This window comes from Thunnus albacares, chromosome 9, assembly GCF_914725855.1.
Source record: "Thunnus albacares chromosome 9, fThuAlb1.1, whole genome shotgun sequence".
Taxonomy (NCBI): domain Eukaryota; kingdom Metazoa; phylum Chordata; class Actinopteri; order Scombriformes; family Scombridae; genus Thunnus; species Thunnus albacares.
This window is the reverse complement of record NC_058114.1, coordinates 8,548,796-8,566,329: the sequence shown is the minus strand read 5'-3', so window position 1 is coordinate 8,566,329 and position 17,534 is coordinate 8,548,796. Positions and strand designations below refer to the sequence as shown.

General features: G+C 39.6%; 1 protein-coding gene across 3 annotated transcripts in view; it reads right to left on the bottom strand.

Moving 5' to 3' along the window:
• Nucleotides 1-17,236, bottom strand: part of LOC122989607 (glypican-5-like) — a 58,828-nt gene extending 41,592 nt beyond the window's left edge. The window contains exons 1-8 of one of the 3 annotated variants that reach the window (XM_044362598.1): nucleotides 16,852-17,236; nucleotides 15,840-15,959; nucleotides 12,823-12,984; nucleotides 8,034-8,581; nucleotides 6,057-6,239; nucleotides 4,246-4,418; nucleotides 3,966-4,025; nucleotides 3,471-3,593 (exon numbers count right to left, since the gene is read on the bottom strand). In XM_044362598.1, coding sequence (XP_044218533.1) covers nucleotides 3,471-3,593; nucleotides 3,966-4,025; nucleotides 4,246-4,418; nucleotides 6,057-6,239; nucleotides 8,034-8,581; nucleotides 12,823-12,984; nucleotides 15,840-15,891 — 1,301 coding nt within the window. In that variant the 5' untranslated portion in view covers nucleotides 15,892-15,959; nucleotides 16,852-17,236. Of the gene's footprint in view, nucleotides 1-3,470; nucleotides 3,594-3,965; nucleotides 4,026-4,245; nucleotides 4,419-6,056; nucleotides 6,240-8,033; nucleotides 8,582-12,822; nucleotides 12,985-15,839; nucleotides 16,155-16,851 lie in introns of those variants that run through there. The other 2 variants (XM_044362597.1, XM_044362596.1) reach the window with 2 other exon arrangements.
• Between the last annotated feature and the right edge of the window lie 298 nt (nucleotides 17,237-17,534).

Below are 17,534 nucleotides of genomic sequence, written 5' to 3'. Positions count from 1 at the left end.
GTCAGGATTACTGAATATTTTACTTCTTGTCTTGTTCACAAATCTCACCTCACTGACCTGTCACAGACTAAATGAAAAAGGACTATGGATTTCTGATTCAGGATAGGTTTTTCCAAACTGATTAATTATGCACTGGGCTAAAATGGCTTGAATTTAAAAGGTAAACGAAATTGTAATTGTATTACCTATTTCAGTTAAAGACAAATAATTAAAAATAATTGTTTTAGATGCATCTTACAGGATTTATCCCGTGCAGTATTATCAGATGAGATGTGGCTTAGTTGTTAGAAGAAAGGTGAGAAGGTAAGAGCAGGTCATTTGTTAGGGACGATCATTGGGAAACTTTTATCATGAGGATCTTATCAAATGAGACCAGTGACACATTGTTCACTCTTTAACCTGCATTCAGCAACCATTAAGTCAGACTTGATGACCAAAAACAGTTTTCAAATTGATCACAACAATTCAAAACAATTGATTGATTAAAACAACTGACCTACTGCTTTGAAACACCAGTCTGTACTTACATACCAAAGCTATTTTATCCAATATGCTTTTTTTTTTGTAAGAAACTGCTTTGGCACCTGATATGTTAGCTAAACTGCAGTTTTCTTCTCTATATTATAAAAAAACCCTCTTTTGTTTGATACAAGTATTCATGTGTGTCAGTAGCATCCCTACTGTGTTATTCATATTTTCCACCTCTTGAATCACAATTATGTAATGTTTTTGATGATCAGAGTTATCACTACTGCACCTAAAACACTTGAAACATGATTCACTTGGGGGTTTGTGAATCCAGTATGGACATATCGTCAATGAAATTGAATAAATATTTAAAAAAAAACCAAAACATCCCTCCTGTTTTCCTACTTCATCAATGATGTCACATGTCCCAACATTATAATATTTGTTTGTATTAGAACATATATTTCTGAGTGTTACATGCATGTTATAATAAATATAAATACTTATTAAAAATGTGTCCTTTACAGCATACATGAAGGAAATAATTGATCTAAAGGAGGTCCTGCTATAGTTTTCTTAAAATAGCAGAGGCACAGAAATGGCAGTCCTATTAATTAAATAAAGGTTTACTGGCCTTCATGTCAGCGCTGATGGTGATAAAGCAATGTGAGTCTGTGTGTGTGTGTGTGTGTGTGTGTGTGTGTGTGTGAGTCAGTGTGTGTGTGTTTGTGTAGGATGTCCTTGCAAGGCTTCATGGCCTGTTTCATATGGTTGATAGACCATTAATGGAAAACTTTCTCCATCACAGCAAACCATTCCCTACTGAGATGAACAGAACATAATGTGTGTGTGTGTGTGTGCATGTGTATGTGTGTGTGTGTGTGTGTGCGTGTGTGTGTGTCAAGTAAAGTCAATTTTATTTGTAACCCAACATCACAAATCACAATTTGCCTCAAGGGGCTTTACAATCTGTTCAACATACCATACCCTCTACCCTTAGACCCTCGATTTGGATAAGTAAAAACTCCCCCCAAAACATTTGAACTGAGAAAAAAATGGAAGAAACCTCAGGAAGAGCAACAGAGGGGGGGGGGGGGGCGTTCAGCCAGGACGGCAATAAATGTCATGTGTGCAGAATGTCTGTGTGTTTTGGGACAGGGCTATGAGCAGTTAGATGCCAGATGAATACAATAATTCCATATTCAGTGTGGATTGAAGGGTTCATGTTAGTATTGTGTGTGTTGGACTGTGTTTATGTGAGTGCATGTGAATTTGTGTATGTGTGTGTGTGTGTGTGTGTGTGTGTTGGTACATGCACGTGTGTTTGCCCATTTGTCTTGTTACCAGTTAAAGCTGCCAATGTAATCACCATGAGAAAGACTCTGGAAATGAACTCTCTAACCTTCACAACCCTGTCACCCCCCCCCCCTCCCCACCCTGGCCAACTATTAGGAGCCACACACACACTAACACACACACACACACACACGCACACACACGTCCAGGCACACTCATTATTCTCATATGCTGAATTTTGCATAATTTTGTCCCCTTTTTAATTGTAAAAATCATACTGACTAAAAATGGCACATTTTAATAAGGACACTCTAATAATGTGCTTCATTTTGTTGGAATATATGTAAATGATATAATTAATTTCTTGTATATGTAATTATACTTCTCTATTCCTGTCTTTTTTCACTCTTTTGTCAGCTAGTGGAACTCAACAGTCTTCTAGTTCTTAAGAGCTTTTAAACTTGACAATCTGGCTCCGATGATTATCAGACTACATGGATGCATGGATGACTATCTGAGTGAAGCACATGTTTAATCCTCATAAAGCTCCTTTTCAGATAAATACGAACAATACAAACCCACTGAAAGGATGGTGAACTTCTCAGTGGCAATTTTCACATTGATGTCAGATTTATCTAAAGTAACGAAAACTTGATTTGACCAATGAAGCGCAGTTGAGTTGATGTAAAAGTCATGAAAGCATGTTAACATCTTTCTCACACACCTACTGGATTGTCATTTAGCACAGAATGGTGGCTGGGTGCTACAGTATATTGGAAATATATACTGTACCTCCTACTGTACATCAACATTGCTGCAATATACTGCAGCGTCGGGGCAACAGTGGCAGTACAGAGAGCAATGCTAATGAGCAACACTCCAGTCAGTGAGCGAGGAATGAACAATGCACCAACTTGGATTTTACATGGCCTCTTAAAGGTGCAGTGTGTAGAATTTAGTGGCATCTTGTGGAATGGACTTGGCAGAAATGCAATATAATATTTATAAGTATGTTTTCATTAGTGTATAATCACCTGAAAATAAGAATTGTTGTCTTTTTGTTACCTTAGAATGAGCCTTTATATCTACACAGGGAGCGGGTTGTCTTGCACGAGCCCACCATGTTGCACCGCTATGTTTCTACAGTAGCTCAAAACGGACAGACCTAACACTGGCTCTAGAGAGGGCTTTTCGCATTTTTCGCAAGTTTCGAGGCCACCATAGTTTCTCCTACATGCTTGGAAGGGGGGGTGGGTATTCAGTTTGTAGCAATCTGCAACCTCACTGCTATATGCCCCTAAATTCTACATACTGCACCTTTAAGTGCTGCACAGGAGCTGAAATTTCAACTTGAGCCTGACCAACCTTTTTCAGAGTCCAAAGCTGATATTTTCATGTCATTCTCTCTCTTGTACATGCATTTACAGTAGTGCAGTATTTAAAGTAAACTTGTTATGTTGTTTTAGCTCTGTATCCCAGTGCACTGGGTCTGAGATAAAAAAAATGACGACAGGTTAACTGTTACTAACAAAAATTACATTCCATCTGTTGGTGTTGCATTTTCGGCATTCATCCAATGTGGAACTTTATAAGCATTATGACAGAAACAGTTGATTCAATCGCGTCCATCCAGAACCACATACTGTGTCAGGGGTACTGCTCTACATCTATGATTAAGTAATGCATGTAATGCAAAATACACACACCTCTCTACGACGTCTTGGCCACTCCAACATGTGTGCTGCTCAACCTCCATCTCACTTTCACAAAGCATCTCTGGTAGCTCTGAGAAAAACCACTGGTACCGCTGGATGGAGCCCTCAAACTCCCTGAAAGAGAGACAGAAAAACATCCTTGGTTTTGTTTTCTCAGTCACTTTTAGTCAATGACTATATTCTTCAGGAAGAATGACAATTAAAACTGTATTATTCAGTGTTCAATTAAATTATTCAACTATCATGAACTATCATCATTTGCATTGACTAATTTTCACAGATGTTTCCAAAGATTGTTCAATATATAACCAGTCCAGGAAAAAAGAACTCTGGTGTTAACAACACTGTGTTTTCTTTTTAGGGCTAATGAACAAACACAGTAGAGTAAATCACCATTGTAAAAACCATGAGCACATGATAACATGATTAGATTTCTGTAATTTCAATACTTAATACTCATTTGATGATTCATGGAGATGAATTTACCTTGACAGTTTTTTCAGGCTGCGACTCTTGTCGCCTCTGGAACCTTTCAGAGGGAAGGACCTGGTGGGATACAAACATTTATGTACAAACACAGACACAAAAACACAGAAAATGCTTAATTTAATTTTCTTCTGCTAAGACTGAAGGTCAAAAGAACCTCTAGTCAATCTCCCTGTTCACTGATATCATCCACCTACTGTGGCTCAATACTAACCCTAACTTTCCCCAAATATTCTCACCTTTGTCAAGAACATACTTTACACACATGTATGTGACTCACCTCCGGGATTGCGGCTGCAGGAGCTGATGTGCAGCAGGGCCCGCTGAGGGTGGTGAAGTCACGATTGACCTCTCTGAGGTTGCTGATGTCACAGATGTTGGAACATGCGAGGTGGTGGGATGTGTACTCATCATCATGGGACCAGCAGCCTGGGGTCCGCACACCTTCTCTACCTGAGGAGAAGACAGAGTGGAGGGTAGTGACTGGAGGGCTGATGATGTTCCTGCTTTTGGTTTGTTCTGAAATACCCCTACTGTCCTATCAGATGAGCTCAATACCCCTTCATGGTGACCACTCATCATGTTGAAAATGTGCTAATTTTAACTGATTTTAAGATGGATGTTATTTGACACTATTAAATATATAAACGTGGATGATGTATATAACTTGGGGTAGCAGAAGCTTGATGTTTAATCCTTCAGCTATCTCAACTTCCCTGAGTTTTGCAACTGACTCAGGCTGTTGGGAGGTGAATCCTGTCGGGTCAGCCTTTTATAGCTGGAAGTTCATTGGTTGTTGTGATCACTGATCTGGCAAGCCAAAGGCAACTAGACTCTCTGGCTTGTTCCTTTTAGATATACTACCTGGATCATCATTTTCATACACATAGCACTAAACTGAGTATTTAGTATTTCATAAAATGACACAAAAAGTCTGATTAGTTCACATAACATAAATGCATTTCAATCTAAACTACCATGAAGTTCAAACTATGCAGGTAGAATGATGAAACTGGATTTGTGTTGTGTACTATCTGCAAAGTAAAAACAATTTCTTTTTTGTGCTGTATGCAATGTATGATGTATGTAATGCGGCCAAAGAGGCCAAATTACCCTCAAAACCACCCAACACAGTGGAGCACAACACAAAATCCATAACAGAGGCCAGTAGCTTTAGGTTTTCTCCACAGTGATCTTATTTGTTTACAGAAATTACTGCTATATCAAAAGGTGTGTTGTAATTATCTGCTTCCCCTGAAATGCTGCACATAGCACATACAAACTGTCAAAGGGTTCAATGTTAGCTTTCGGTGGTATGTCTGATGAATGAAAAGCTTGATCAAACATTTAATGAAGTGGTATGTTCTTATTAGCCGCAATTATCAGTGCGATTATGCTTGTGTGTGTTTGTTTACTTCTCAGGAATCTACTCTACTAAGTCCACAGTGTTCTCTCAAAGGTTGGACGGCTACTCTATTTCTTCCTCCAACAGTGTGTGCATGCATGCATGTGTTTGTGTGTCGTCTGTTTGTCCAGAGATTAGCCACAGAAACTTTCTCATCACTCAGAACCAAGCTGCATTCTGGGTATTGGTTGTCCCGCCAACCAGAGCCTTTGTCTGGCGCTGGATCTGTATTCACACTCACATACATACACATTAACGCACACACACACAGACTGAGGGGAACCCCAGATTCTCTAAAGAATGAGTCTGTTTTTAGACCATCTAGGTACAAGGCTTTTGTGAGGAGATCCAACTGCCAAGCTGAAAGAAACCCACGGCCTTCCTCAGTCTGTGTCCAAAATTCAAATGACTTTATTATTGGGGTATATGAGTAAGGATGGTTTAACAATCTGTTACTGATCCTAATTTAATTTTGAACACTGGTGTATTTAGTTAATTGACCATTTAAACCGTTTTCATAATGTTTAGGGGACTGGAATCAACTCCAAAACTGCAAACCTTCATTTATGTAGTGTATAACAAACAACTTCTATAGATTTTCTCCACAATAATACCATACATCTCTTCACACATCTGCCCTGTCTGCAGTCCATCTTCCCCACCATCCTTTCATCCCCTCTCCTTACTGTGGCAGTGATGCGTGGCCCGTGCAGCTGAGCGTGCAGTATGGCGTCATTCACATGGTTTCGGACCGCCAACAGAGCGAGCTCCATGCTGTTGTGGTTGCTGCTGGTTGCTAAAGTAGCGGATAACCGTTGAAGCAATACCACCAAACTCTCCCAAGGGGCGCCAAGTTCTGATACACCAACCTAAATCAAAGAATGGACAGAAGAAAATGAGAAATGGATCGGAGGATTGGAGGGAGAGAAAAATGTGCAGGGGGTGACCGTCGATGAAATAAGGAAAAGGAAAGGGAAGTTGAGGACAAGAGCAAGTACAGGTTTTAATGTCACGTTTTGAAGAAAGTCAATGAAAGACTGATTGTGATTGTGCTTTCCTTAGAAAAACAAATTAATAGGTGGATGGAAATAAGACATATTAAGCATCTATCTCATGACAACAGTAGTGTGATATCCCTGTAACAGAGATAGTATTTGTAAAAATGAGGACCGCATTTCATTTGCTTCCTGTTACAGAGAGGCTGCTGCTACTGTACTTGTCCTCCTGGCTCTCTTTGGCTTCGCTGTATGTGTTTTTCTTTTCTCATTCGCTTTACTGAAGAGGATAAACATAATGGGAGTTGTTTTTTAGTTGCATCACACTTTCTTCGCTTCCAAGAAACTCTCAAGCAGGATGAGCAGTGGCATTTTCCAGTTTTGTGCTATAAAGAAGTCTTTCTGTTGTGGGCGCCGTTAAAGCTGTCCAGCAAGTTTCGAAGCAGTCCAGTAAAATGCAGTGAAGACGCTGCCAATTCTCTTGGCAATTCTCATGTTAGTTGTCAGCCGCAAAATTAATGTGGAAATAATTTATAGGAGTTATAATGCTATGAATGACTGATTCAGCAGTGCAAGCAATGGAAGCATTACTACAACTTTGTTACTTGCTTCTTCCCAGACAGAGGGAGACAAATACTCTGAAGCCTGTGATGCATCTAAAATAGTGTCAGCTACAGTACACACACACACACACACACACACACACACACACACACACACACACAATGTTAAAAGAAATTCGTTAGATGAACTTTTACTCATTTCCAAACACTAAATCTGGAAGGAGATTACAAGTAATTTAGAAGAGCAAAACGCTATTGCAGTGAGATCTCTAAACATATTTACTTTTGAAGTGACAGGAGGTTTAAATTATGAGCATGCTTATTTGCCTCCTTGCCAAAAGGGAAGATCAATATCAATATCATGTCTGCTAGTTCAACATTAAGCTGGAATCAGGAGGCAATCACCTTAGACTGAAAGCAGAGGGAAACAGCTAACCTGGCTCTCTCTAAATTCATATATCCACCGCTCAACACCTGTAACTAACATACTGTATCTTGGTTAATAAGATTTTTATTTAAAATTATATTCAATTAATTTTTTTGGCTTGTATCAGGAATTAAGTGCTGTAACTATTTTTTGACAAACAACAGTTTATCAATCTGCCCAGTATGTCTGTGCAGCATCTCTGCTGGTTGCCTGGAAACCACAAGGCGATGCCAAGAAACAGTTACAGCAAACTCCCAGTAAAACCACAAGTTGAAGTTTGAAACATTTCTGTTTGTGTGCAGATGAAACAAATGAGATACAATATTTTAAGTTATAAAATTTGGACCTGCTATTAGTTGAATTTGTTTTACTTTGGACAGAACCAGGCTAGCTGTTTCCCTCTGCTTCCAGTCTTTATGCTAAGCTAAGCTAATCACCTCCGGCTTCTAGCAGTATCGATCTACTCCTCTTGCTCTCGATAAGAAAGCAAACATTTGAACTATTCCTTTATATATAAAGTTTCTACACGCACACTTGCTAGACATCTTCCAATGAAAAGTATACAGAATCCAATACTGTAGTTTATCGGAATCAGTACGGACAACATCATTATAATCCAAACATATTAAAAAAGATGCACACATCCAAACAGTAATAAACAAATATTCAAAGACTTACCAGACATCCTCTCATAATGTTAACACACAATCCGGTACAGGGCCGTATCAGTGTCAGCCCTCTGCAGTGGGAACAGTACTGCATCCTCACTAACCCCCGCCCACACTCCCTGGATAACGACGCCTTCTCTGTCGCATTCACAACCTCTCCAGCCAGTCTGAGCAGTCGGCTCAGTGCTCGGCCCGCCCCGAGCGCACGGGACAGGCTGCTGACCAGGAGGCGGGGATGGGGTCCGAAGGGACTGACATCCTGCCGCGTCATCCGCAAACAGTCGTCGTGATTAGCGGAGGGGGAGGAATAGGATTGAGGTGACGTGTGGCCGATCCCAGGGTTGAGAAGGCGGCGGTAGACCAATGGGAAGAGATCATTGTAGAAACGACGTACAGTGTTGTCCAATGAGGAATCAGAGTCTCCAGAAAGATGGCATTTGATGTCGCTGAACAGCTGAAGCACAAGGGGGCGACACTCTGATGCCAGACTGGAGTAGGCGCTGTCGAACAGGGTGCTGGTCAGATTAGATGTGAAAGACACAAGCGACTCAAACGTCTCTGTAGAGAGAAAGAAGAGAGAAAGAGAAAGAAAAAAAAATTATATACTCGATATTGTACCATGTACACTAGTGCTAAACATCCATAATAACCATAACTAAACTGTTTATTAACTAAATCACTGTTCACAAAGTTAGCTACCTTAGTATCACGTTCCCCTGGGTTTATGCTTGGCTAATCCAAAATCATCCATTTGGAAAATCGGGGTCTTGCATATTGAATTTTAGTTTTTACGTTTCTTGTCTGAATTATTCTCAGTACATAGAAGAGTGTACAACCACACTAGCAGTTCTGTGAAGCTGTACTTTGGCGCACTGGTGTTTTGAGCAAAATGTCAGCGTGCTAACATCTCAACAACGATGCCAACATGCTGATGTTAAGCAGGTATGATGTTTACCATCTTCACCATGATTGATTGATTGATAGTTTGTGAGCTTGCAAACATTTGCTAATTAGCACAAAGTACAAGGATTAGTGTTAATTAAGTGACCTTGATCGTAATCGTTCTCCACACCCCGTCAGTACAGACAGACCAAGAAGTCTATCATCAGACTGTTCACAAATCCTGTAAATTGTGGCTCAGGCATGATCTCTCTCTATTTATCCTCCCTACACACAAATAAGTCTCAGTGCCGAGTAATAACATGACTGACAGTAAGACAGAGACACAGAAAGAGAGTGAGAGAGAGAGACGCAGGAAGAAAGTGGGCAAGCATAAAAACCTAATAGAAACCAAAAGATTATTTCCTCTGTATTTCCTTGTGGTTACTAAAAAATACAGACAGACTCTCAGCAGCACTCAGATTACGGCCTCACACAGACTTCACATACTATTACTGAATGCTGAAAGGTCGTGATGACAGAATGGTTACCTCACTTAATGATAACCTACTTTAATTAGACAGCAGTATATTGTTGTTGGAGGCATGACAGGGAGTGATGAGGAAAAATGCAGCACAGACTGTGCCAAATTCAATGTAATTACAGCAAAAATATCCTCTAATTATTTTTCAGATTTTTTTACTGAATCATTGCCCGGCGGCAAATGTTCAAAGGCCCGGTACTGGTCTGCAGGAACCTCTGACATATGTTACATATATGGTCATATATGAAGCAAACGTATATAGTCTCTCTGAATAAACTGTACATGCAGCAAATATACAGTGTATTATGTATGTCATAAACAGTGTATCCATATTTTTCAATTTTGAATTGCAGCATAACTGACACACTTACTGTATGTCATACACATATATAAAATGCAGCATTTCCATATATTAGTTTTCCTTGTTACATGTGTGTCTCACTAACCTTGAACTGACTTTATCCTGCTGCTTACGAGCCAGAATAGCTCACAACTTAATTCATCCTGGAGCTCATTTTCACTACCCTGTTATCTATAGTCAGGTGATAATGAGAGGCCAAATCTCATGATCCACTGTGTTTCCTGTGTCCAACAGGGTCTAATAAAGTGGACCGTATGCCTGTTGGTGTGTGTGTGTGTGTGTGTGTGTGTGTCTATGTTTGAAACCTGCCAACTATAAAGGGTGATGTCAATCTGGTGGCATCCTGACACACACACAGACAACTGGGTGAGAGAAACCTATTTATCTGTGACTTTCAGCGAGTCACTCTGTCAGTCAACACACGTTTGCATGTGTATATGTGTGTGTGTGCCCGAATAGCTTTGGATTTCACTATCACAGCTGCAGCCACCTGACTCTCCAAGTGACAGCAATTTATTAGGCTACTTATTAAATAACTCACAAATGTACTAGATAAATATGATTACATAAGCAACATTTTAGCAGATGGGGTATACAAAAGCATGCACATGCCTCTTGTGAAAGATCTTCTGTGGAGTTTATACAGCAACAACATGAGTTTTTGTTTTGATTCTGTACATTCATACCCATTTTAACCTGAGTAGATGAGATAAAATTAAATGAAGCAACACTAGATGCATCAAAAAAAAACAAAAACAACCTGTAAGCAGCAGAGGCAGGCTCACTCGCCTGAAGTACTGAGTGAGAGCGTCTCACTTTTATGTGTTTGCATACCCATGTCCTGGCAGTAGCCACTCAAATACAAACAGCATTGAGTGACATGGCAAAGACTACTCCGGGGTCATGTGATTATCTCTTCAGCCTCTGTGATTGGATGACAGCTGCAACGTGGAGGAGAGGGCACAGGGGTCTTTAACCGTGCCAGGAGAAACACACGCAAGCCCGCGGACACACATACACACACATACACCAAAGTAATCCACAGGGTGTAAATAGAGCCTGACTACAACCGCTCTGGGCATGTCTCAGTTACTCTAGTGGGTTATAATCAGTGTGCTTAGGAGAGGGGATCCTTTGAGATTCAGCTCAGCTGTTGAAGAACAACAGGGTCATTCAAAATTCATTTCATTCATTAAAGAGTAAAGAAATTCTGTGGTTTAAAGCTGTATTAACTGTATTAAAAACCTGACATATTATATCACCTTAAAGTTGTTATGGTTAATGCGGTAAATTAATGAGCTTTGTCTTTATTTACACATCCAGCAGACACAGAACAACATTAACTTTCATTTGGAGGTGTGTTCCTGGCCACCTGATGAATGTAAGTCTAATGATCACGCTTTATTGAGCTCTGTTTTGTTCTCTCCTAAGAAAAATATGTTGTTATTTAGCAGCTAAATGCTCCACTTTCCTTATAAGCTAATTGCTAACCTCGACTGTCTGCTGTTTCGTGCAGGGCAGGTAGTGTATAGTCAATTTATAAGAGATTTTTTTTAAAAAAACAAACAAAAAGCTACAAGAGGCTAAAAAGCTCATGTACATCTATGGGTTTGGTTGACAATTCTTAATGAGTGACCCCTTTCATACTACACGTAGTCATTTTATTCATTGTTTGCATAAAACATATAGATTAGTGGAGCTTTAACCTTAATAAAATTCAAGTACGTGCAACATATTCTAAACTTGTCTCCTCCTACTTGCTGCAGTTTTGGCCTTGTTCAGCCCTCCTTTGTGTATGGGTGTTTTCCATTAATTTTACCCATGGTTGGTTTAGCTGTCTGTGGGGCATAAATAGCAGCTGAAACTGAGCCTGAGTGCATTCAGATGTAGCAGACAAGGGATAGAGAGACAGAAAAAAAAGGAAACAGAGAGGTACATGTTTGCCATGTCTGTCTGCCGGGTTTCATCAACTCTACCCCTCTCATAGTGTGTGCACTACACACACACACACAAACATACATACACACATTCATGCACACACATAAGCTGTATCTCACACACACACACATGCTCACACAGACTGGTGAATAGCGTTGAGAGACAAGTGGACAAGCAGAGTATTCTTCCTCCTATTCAAAGCAGGCCGTTAGAGACCGGCTGTTGCCCACGGCAACAACACTTTGCTGCGGATATGCACTGAATGTAAACATTCTCCATCCCTCGCTCTCTCATTGGTCAAGAACAAAACCTGATTATCGCAGCGACAGAGACAGACAGACAGAGAAAGAGAGCAGAGAGTTGTAACAAAGTTTTCCGCTGCTCCCTCTGAGAGTTTTCTCTCTCAAAGACTCAATCGAACATCAGTTGTTTGTTTGGCTAGCCACTGTGGCGCCTCACAAAATAAACTGGCCTCACACCACCACCCTGACACAAACTAGCTATTTCATGATGAACACACAAAGTAAGAATGACAGGGGGGCTACAAGCACTTGACAGAACTGTTAAAACACCAAAATCATCAATGCAGTGGAAGTCACATTTAGATTCTTGAATCGCCCAAAGACGCTATTAGTGTCAATCATCAGTACAGCTGAAACAAAGGGCTCAAATTAGGACAACAAATAAAGATGATTTTTCATCATCAATTTACCTATTTATCATTTTACCAAAAATTTAGTCTGCAAAATGTCAGAAAAGTCTACAATTTACAATGATATAAGAGAAAAGGCACAAATCATTATATTTCAGAATATGAGTCTGAAGAATTTGCCTAAAAATGACTAATTAATAATGAATTGATGAGTTCAGCACTAGCTCAAATAAGAAATCAATACAATATATATCAGCCCTCCTGACACCTCTTTGTAGATTGTTCTCAATCAACGCCTTAATTCCACAGGACACATTTTAAAATTTCCTAAGCAAATGCAAAATGTTTTTCCAACTATCCAATACGCTTTCCTCTTCAATAAAGCATTTATTGTTTTCTGAACACCTTTTCCGTTTCTCCCTCACCTTGGTAGGCCTTGGTGTGTCCAGTGATCAGATACTTGAGTTCGAAGCTGTAGGATCGCATCTTCTGCTGCGTCTCGCTGCGAACAGCCGCCATGTAACTGTCCTCCATCTTACTGGTACAGCAGCTGGGCCCGGGGTGGACACACACTCGCAGAGACTCATCTGAGAGACGGAGAGGACATAAGAATGTTAGTTATGTACAGTTATAGAGACGTTAAATCTCACCCAACACAGAGAGTGGGTCTGTTTAGGTTTTCCATTAACCTTTACTCTAGAGCTGCAACGATTAGTCTATTAATTGACTAGTTGATCGACAGAAAATTAACAGCCTAACTATTTTGTTGATTGATTCATTTTTAGAGTGATTTTTTTTGGAGATTTTTTTTTCATTTTTTTAAGAAAAAATACTAAAACTCTGGTTTGATGTGAATGTTTTCTGGTTTCTTTAGTCTTCTATGATAGTAAATGGAATATCTTTGGGTTATGGACTGGTGGTGGAGACAAAAGAAGACATTTGAGGATGTCACCTTGGGCTGTGGGAAACAGTGACTGACATGTTTCACCATTATCTGATATTTTAAAGACTAAATTGATTAAGTAAAATAATCAACAGACTAACCAATAATGAAAATAATCGTTAGTTGTAGCCCTACTTTACACCAACTGTAACTGGTTAATATTTTTCAGGCTTACTCACCCGTTACAAGTGCCACCAAGTTCCTCGTAATTGATAGAAAAACTGACATTTTTTTATATGATAAATATTTTTTGCAAAATAAAGAATTCCACCGATAAATTTTTTCACTTTGGGCTCATCAATGGGTAATAACAGCTACAGATTTGTTTCTAAAGGTTGTTGCGAGGTTAATCAAAACCCTTTTCTGACATATTATTACTAACTAACCAACAAGTATACATAAGCATTTCGTGCACACGGCCTTGTGACTTCACAAAAATAATTCTAAAATGAGCCTGTTGGGACCCGACATGATGACATGCACAGTAGGCGACACTTCACCACTCACACCAAAGTGTGTGTGTGTGTGTGTGTGTAGAGCGGTCTGACTTTGGTAGACTGCTGTAAGCCAAGCTGTCAAGCAGCTGACTGAGATCAAGGGACAGAGAGGGATGAGAGGAATGGACCGTTCACCTACGTCTGACCTGACACACACATACACAACCACACACACAAACACAGACCAATCAACGTTGGGCTATTCATATTAGCGCTGGCTGACAATGGAATACATAGCTGAGATGGTTACTATTTATTGATAATGGTATGTTGCATTCCTGGTTTGCAATTAGGACAACAGGTTGTTTGGAAGCTGCACAGCCAGGCCACAGCTCAGGCTGGAAAAAACTCTAAAACTAACTCACGTAGCATGATTCAGCAACATGTGTGACTTCTTTTTCTGTTTCAAAAATATTCATTAAGGTCTAGTTTGATCCCCCCCAAAAAAAATCTTACCCACAATGTCCACTTACTGGAAATTTTCCCAGCCTTCATGGCTTTCATCAAGCAATTTTCATGGAATTAGCTCCATTGTTATCACGTGATGTATGAATGGAATTTCAGTCACATTATAACAGAAGGACGTACAGTATACAGGGGGGAGATTGAGAAACTGATCTCCGTTCCAGGCTGAAAACTGCGGAGAATTTTCTTTAAGTGGCTTTTGTGCTAAAAAGTTTCCATTTACGAGCTCGATAATGAACACCTAAAGCTCAAACTATTCATAACCTAATTTCAGAGGATAGTTCAGGTGAAATTTGACAACATTTCCAGAACATCCACCTCATTTTTTTCAGTTTAACAATGAGAAGGAAACACTAATAACAAGGCCGGGCAGTGGTGCGTTTGTCCAAAGGCGGTGTTTGTGTGGATGTCTCAGTCAAGAGAGAAAGCAGCCGATTATCTATTGTGCAGCCTGCTTAAAATGACACCTTTCTCAAGCTAATTCATCCGTGGCCATGCCAGATCACTGAAGGCCAGAGAAAAAGACTCTGATGTGCAGGGATGTTGAGCAAAGATTGTGCAAAGACGATAACCAGAATTAATGCAAAACGCTAAAGCCACTACCGTAACAATTAATAACGATCACCGGTATACAACACACTATGAAACCCTGCAGTAATAACAGTAACATTATAGTAAATATCACAGTTTCTTATGTCTTATTTGGAAAAACTGCAAAACAACATCTAAGTGTCATCGACCAAAAGCAAAATCCCATGATGGAAAGTTATACGAGAGCTATCTACTGATATCTGGCAGAAGTTGCCTTCTGTCTACTGATTAGCCAAGATGACAAACATCTGATTCTTCAGCATTTTACAAACTGAATAATAATCACAAAGAGACCATTCATTCTAAGTCAGAATGATGAGAAAAGATCTGTATCATCTTCTTCGCCGTCCAGGGAAATCTGCAATCACTGCCAACTAAATGAATCATGAGTCTCACCTTTCTGTGTTTTCTTTTTTGGATGCAATTTCATACAGCGATTCAGAACCTGGCTGCGCACATAAAATCAAGTGACACTTACATTTAGAAAACAGCATCTTTAACACCACCTCTTATAGCCGAGTGTGCTATCAAGAGATCTATATCAGTATTTCAGACTGTGTTTATGTTCGTTTTCAACAGAAATAGCCTCCCTCCGGGAAGTGTTGGCCTACCCGACACAGTTATGATCCCCTCTATTTGGAATTTGGCCCCTGCATTTCTAAAGCTAAGGGTCTAAACCCTGTGTGGGCACAACAATTCACAACAATGTTTAAAATGTCATAAATCCCACTAGCAGGATTAATTTGAAGGGGTGCATGGGTTTTATTTACTGTCATCTTAGTCATTTCTGGAGGAGAAAGAGTGTCTGGTTTTCTATTTCATTTAATTCTTTTTTTTTAAACTATTTGGACCTTCATGATATGAGGTTAGTAGGGTATTTCGTAATTATTCTTCTTCATATAATCTAATAATTATTCATTTGATATTTCCAAGGGGGTTCACTGACCTGTTCCCGCTCTGTCTGGCACCAGCTCCACCGGGCCTATTTGGCGCATCATGTAGGCTGTCTTCACCTCATGACAGCTGTCTGCATCGGCTGATCCACAGCCAGCCTCCGGCAGAAAAACTAAATATAACAAAATCACCCAAAACAAGTCCACGTTTGGTAAGATAGCACGGAACATCGCAACATCTCAGTCAGAAAGAAGAGAAGGACAAAGAGAAAGAGAGAGAAAGAGAGAGAGAGAGACAGTCTGGATGGTTAATATGAATTCCAAAAAGTCCCACGGTGCACTCTGATGGAAAACTTCATCTGCAGCCGGAGACTGCCTGGAGCCCACTGTCAGGCTCAGCGCCCTCCCTCTGTGTCTCTCTCTGACTCTCGCTCACTTCAGCTCAATTACTTAATTGACTTGTGCATTCAAAATTCAAACTACTATTACGAAAGCGTGCTGTTTGAAAACGCATAGGTGACAATAGAGTAGTTTATAATAACTTATTGCATTTTAAAATAAGCTGACAACACAATAATTCTCATACCAATCCAAAGAAAAAAAAAGAAGTGTTGCTTAGTAACAGATTGCTCGCTTTACTAAGCATCAAGTTCTTTATTTGCCTTTTTATTGACATCATATCTCTCTCACACATACAGCTGTCAACAGCTGATCCTGCAAATAAAATCTATTCAACTTGACTGATTGCTGTGAAGAAGTGAAGTCAGTGGAAAATACTATTTAAAAGTGGAACATGGGCGCCACCTGCTCACTAAGGGTCGTAGCAGTCATTTAGCCTAATAATAGCTCCCGGTTAAATTAATTACTAATATTCATATAATGTATAGACTTCTCTCATAATTATACAAACTTGAACAATTCCTGTGAATATATTACATCCACTATCAATATGATTATGGTATCTCAAAACATCTGCTACAACTTATTTTATAACTGTTAGCTAAAGAGGGTAACTTAACGTAACCCCCTCATACATGTGTGTACTGATACTGTATCTAATCTTACCTTTTGTTTTGTTAATTTGACAAAAAAAAGGGGGTGATTCTCCTCGACGTTACTCCCACCAAGACACCCAATTAAACTCGCTGTTAGCTGGGTTTGTCCAACATAACGGTTATTTTGTTGATAAATTACAGCTAGCTAGGTAATTTAGCGTAGCTATGACAACCTGAAAACAACCTCAAAAAGTATTCCAAGTATAATATTTTCCTTCCGTGCCTTCACCACGTTTTAACACTGATTAAATAGATCGGGCCAACACAAGAAAACTGTAAATCTATAACTTCCAAAAACGCCAAATTATATAATAATAATAATAAAAGCTTGCCCCGTGGGAGGCTCGAACTCACGACCTTCAGATTTATGAGACTGCTGGCTTGCGCCCATCAAAAATAGCGTGAAATACAACCTCGAATCCCACTCGTTCCTAACTCGTTATGAACATATTATGACTACTGTACATTACATATTGACATACAAATATCCAGATCCTTATGAAAATGAATAATTATGTTGTTTCCACCTGTAATAAACAATGATAAGTAAGGTTAAAACGCGAAATCCTATTTATTTATACTGTACATTCATATTGTCACACAAATATGTGAAGAAATGTGAAGTAGGCCTATGTAAAATCCAGAGCAAAACTAAGGACCTTATGTGATGATGAAGAAGACAAGGAATATGAC